Raw genomic sequence first — 3,915 nt, 5'->3', positions numbered from 1 at the left:
TGTGGTGCTGGAGTTGTTCATCTTGGTGGTGGTGGTGGTGATAATGATGATGACGTCGGCAATGGTACCGGTTGTGGTAATGATAATACCGGCAGTATCACAATGATAATGCAGATGCAATAACGATGGTGTTGCTGGTGATGACGAAGCTGTTGATGAGGGTGGTGGTGATGATGACGAGGGTGGTGGTGATGCTGCTGGCATGATGGTATGAATGAAGATGACGATGAAAATGACGATGGTAATTATGATCATCATCATCATTATCACGGCGTCATGAAGGAGAAAGATGACGAAAGGGATAACGACAACGATGAAGATATCGATGAAGACAATGATGACAGTGGTACGGATGGTGTTGTTAACGATGATAATGATGACGATGAAGTTGCTGATAATGATGATGACGATGATGATAATGACTTCCGTAATGGTAATCTTGACGGTGATAATGTTCGTGACTTTCACGATGATGGTGATAATGACCATAACGCCTACAACGCCATTAATTATAATGACGGTCATCATCATCATCATCATAATCATCCTCATAGTGATTGTTAGAATGATGATGACGATGATGATGATGATGATGAGGAGGAGGAGGAGGAGGAGGAGGAGGATAACCGTGATAATGATTCTTATATCAATGGTATTTACGATCTTGATGATGGTCATTTAGAGGAAGGGTTGCATAGTAGGACGGGAGGGATTTCCAGGTACAGTCGAATAGTTTCATTCACCATTTTCGACGATGCTCAAGTTGAGAGATTAAGTCGATAATCATTCTCATCACCAAGAGCATCATAATCATTATCCTCATTATCGTCATCATCATCACCATCAACAGTATAATCTTCAAGATCATGATAATTACAATAATAAAGACGGCAACGATAAAAGCAACGACGATGATGATGATGTCTTGACGCAGTATGGTGATGACGATGATGGTGATGATTATAATGTCAATGGTGACATCGAAAAATTGCGTTATATAGGCGTTGGTGTAATCCATTGCAATCATGTTATTTATGCACTGATACCACGAGCACATACAAGATAATGTACTTCCGACAACACATTAAATTTCGCCTTCAAACGTCAAATTTGCGAAGCTAGTAACAATGGAAGTCACGCAAAACTAATGGAGGTATATACTTCTTCTACGTACGTACATGCATACATACATGTACGTCTATATGAATTTATATATATATATATATAATTCATATATAGATATATAATGAATGTTTAATTATATGCATGTATGTATATTTGAGTGCATATACATATGTAGGCTGTGTGTGTATGTGTATATTTTAAGAGTGCGCATTTATGCAATTACTAGAAATATAATACAAAGAAACATGCTATATGTAATACATTTAGCGATATATGATATCTTGAGGGTGTTTATTTATTTCAAAAGCAGAAAATATCGAAAGTGAAATAAATTTGTACAAGTGTTTATAAATCTATTAGTATACATATATATATATATATATATATATATATATATATATATATATATATATATATATATGCATGCATACATGTATGTATGTATGAATGTTTATTTTTATTCACACCACCACGTGGATGAAACTTAACTCGCAGAAGAAAGAAACAAGGAGTGAATGATTTGGCTTTAAACGCGCTTAAAAAGAGACCCAAACACACTGATTACAAAGCGAGTTTCTGATCGACACGGCTCTGCATGCGCTTATGGTCCAAGTCTCTGAATAATTGAATAGAAACAACAACGGCAATACGCTCGAGAATCAAAAACAACAACGGAATTTTGTTTAGTAATAATTCGGAGCAAATCGTACAGATCCAGTCATCAAATACAATCTATCCATGACCATCCTTTAGCTCTGCGCACCCAGTAACAGAAGCATAAACAGCAATAATAGCAATTACATGAAAAATTAATTATCAATTACGGAGCTTATAAAAGCTGAATGAAACCGTCTACGAATGAATTACAATTACACAAAACATCTAAAGAATACGAATTGATTTCCTTTTCATTAACATACTTTCTATTGCAAATATTTCTCTGCCAATATTCGGTCTGTATAGCATTACTTTCAGTACCAGAATGATATCATCAAACTCTTGCACATGTTCTATCTATACACATTCGAACATTGATTCCCAAATGAATATTTTTAAAAATAATTTGGTGATAATGTATCTGATATCATGGAATTTTGGGAAAAATTCTGAGATAAGCAAATATATCGACATATGATGTGTGTATATATATGAATGTGTGTTTGCTTATGTGTGTATTTGAGTTTTAGTTTGTATTTTGATGAGTGTGTATACGGGCGTGTCTTTGTCTATCCTTGTGAGAATATGAACGTATTGTTTGCACACACGTTCATGGTATCTCGATAGAGTTTGGATAAATATCATGCTGAACTATAATAATAATAATAATAATAATTAATAAATCTAAACAAATCAGAAGAATAATACAAAGAAAATGCAATAAAGGAAAACTTATTCTTAGAAATTTGTTTATTTCCGATCTGTCTTCAGGAAACAGACATTCCGAGAAACAAAACAGTATTCTTCCTTCCATTTTAGACCAATAATTACAGGAGAAAAAGTGTACTGCAGAAAGAGAGCGAAAAGAAAACAGAAGCAGGAGATGCATGCATGAATCAGTTTCATAAATTGTTTAGAAAATAATTATTTTCGATTCGTGAAATTTCTGAAACGTTCAATCCAAGTTTATATCTTACTTTTAATGTATGGGATAAACACATTTCAATCAGTTTAAACAGAGAATTCATCATATTCAATGAAACCTAAATGCATCCACAGCAACTCGCAAAATATCAATCGAATGCCAGAAACGTAAGCATCACATTATTAATAACCATTACAATGCAACAACTGGCTGAGACGCTATAAACGAAACACTACAGAAGCATGGAATCCCATTCTGATATGGAACGTGCAGAGCTCAGTTAACGTGGTGATCCACATCCATATATTTTAATTACAGAAATATATATATATATTTTTTAATTACAGAAATATATATATATATAGCGTGGTTGTTTCCCTTGTCAATCAATAGAGAAGTGCTCTGCCCGTGGCCAAGATTGGTCTGGCTCGTATTTATAGCAATGCTAATTAGACACTTTGGCTTTATATATATATATGTACATCTTCAGCATGATAGATCACTAGTCACTGAACCTTTTTCTATTTTCTCTCCCTGTTTGTTCCTGTGTTCCTTTTTGTGGAAGAGCGTGGGCTCGAAACATAAATGACTTTCTCACTTCCCGAGCGTTAAACTAATACGTCTATTTGTTGTTTACACACCCGTCTTCGTCTCTTTTTTTGTTTTTGTAAATTCTCACACACACACACACACATATATATATATATATATATATATATATATGCCTTTGTATATGTATGTATATATCCATGTATATTTGCATGCTCGCATGCATACATGTGAAGGTGTCTGAATATTACTTTCCTAGGTGACAGTACTATATATTAGAATATGTCTGTAGAACTATGAGGCACGACGTGGGAATCTAACTTCAAGGGTACACTGTTACCTGCCGTTATGTAATGACTAATGACATTATAATGATGCAATAATTGCTTCCATTCCATAAACTAAATAATTTAGAGAAGAATTATTCCATTACTGCTTCAGTTTTCTAGTTCTACTCACCGAACAGCATTCGACAATATATATATATTTTTTTACGTATTACGTGCAATTTTTTCGTAATTAATTCTCCCCTCCTGTTTAGTACTATATTATTGCACTTTATCGGCTTTCTGAAACGCCACTTCTTGTTATGCATCCTCTCTCGATTTGACGCCAATTTCGTCTTTCCCATATATATATATATATATATATATATATAT

General features: G+C 33.9%; 1 protein-coding gene across 1 annotated transcript in view; it reads left to right on the top strand.

Moving 5' to 3' along the window:
* The first annotated feature begins 210 nt into the window (after positions 1-210).
* The window catches only part of LOC106877064 (limbic system-associated membrane protein), a 77,401-nt gene continuing 73,696 nt past the window's right edge, over positions 211-3,915 (top strand). Inside the window, exon 1 of the mRNA XM_052975188.1 lies at positions 211-346. Coding sequence (XP_052831148.1) covers positions 211-346 — 136 coding nt within the window. The remainder of the gene's footprint in view (positions 347-3,915) is intronic.

This window comes from Octopus bimaculoides, chromosome 20, assembly GCF_001194135.2.
Source record: "Octopus bimaculoides isolate UCB-OBI-ISO-001 chromosome 20, ASM119413v2, whole genome shotgun sequence".
NCBI classification, from domain to species: Eukaryota; Metazoa; Mollusca; class Cephalopoda; order Octopoda; family Octopodidae; genus Octopus; species Octopus bimaculoides.
Note: the sequence above shows the minus strand (reverse complement) of the source record. Positions and strands in the feature narration are given on the sequence as shown.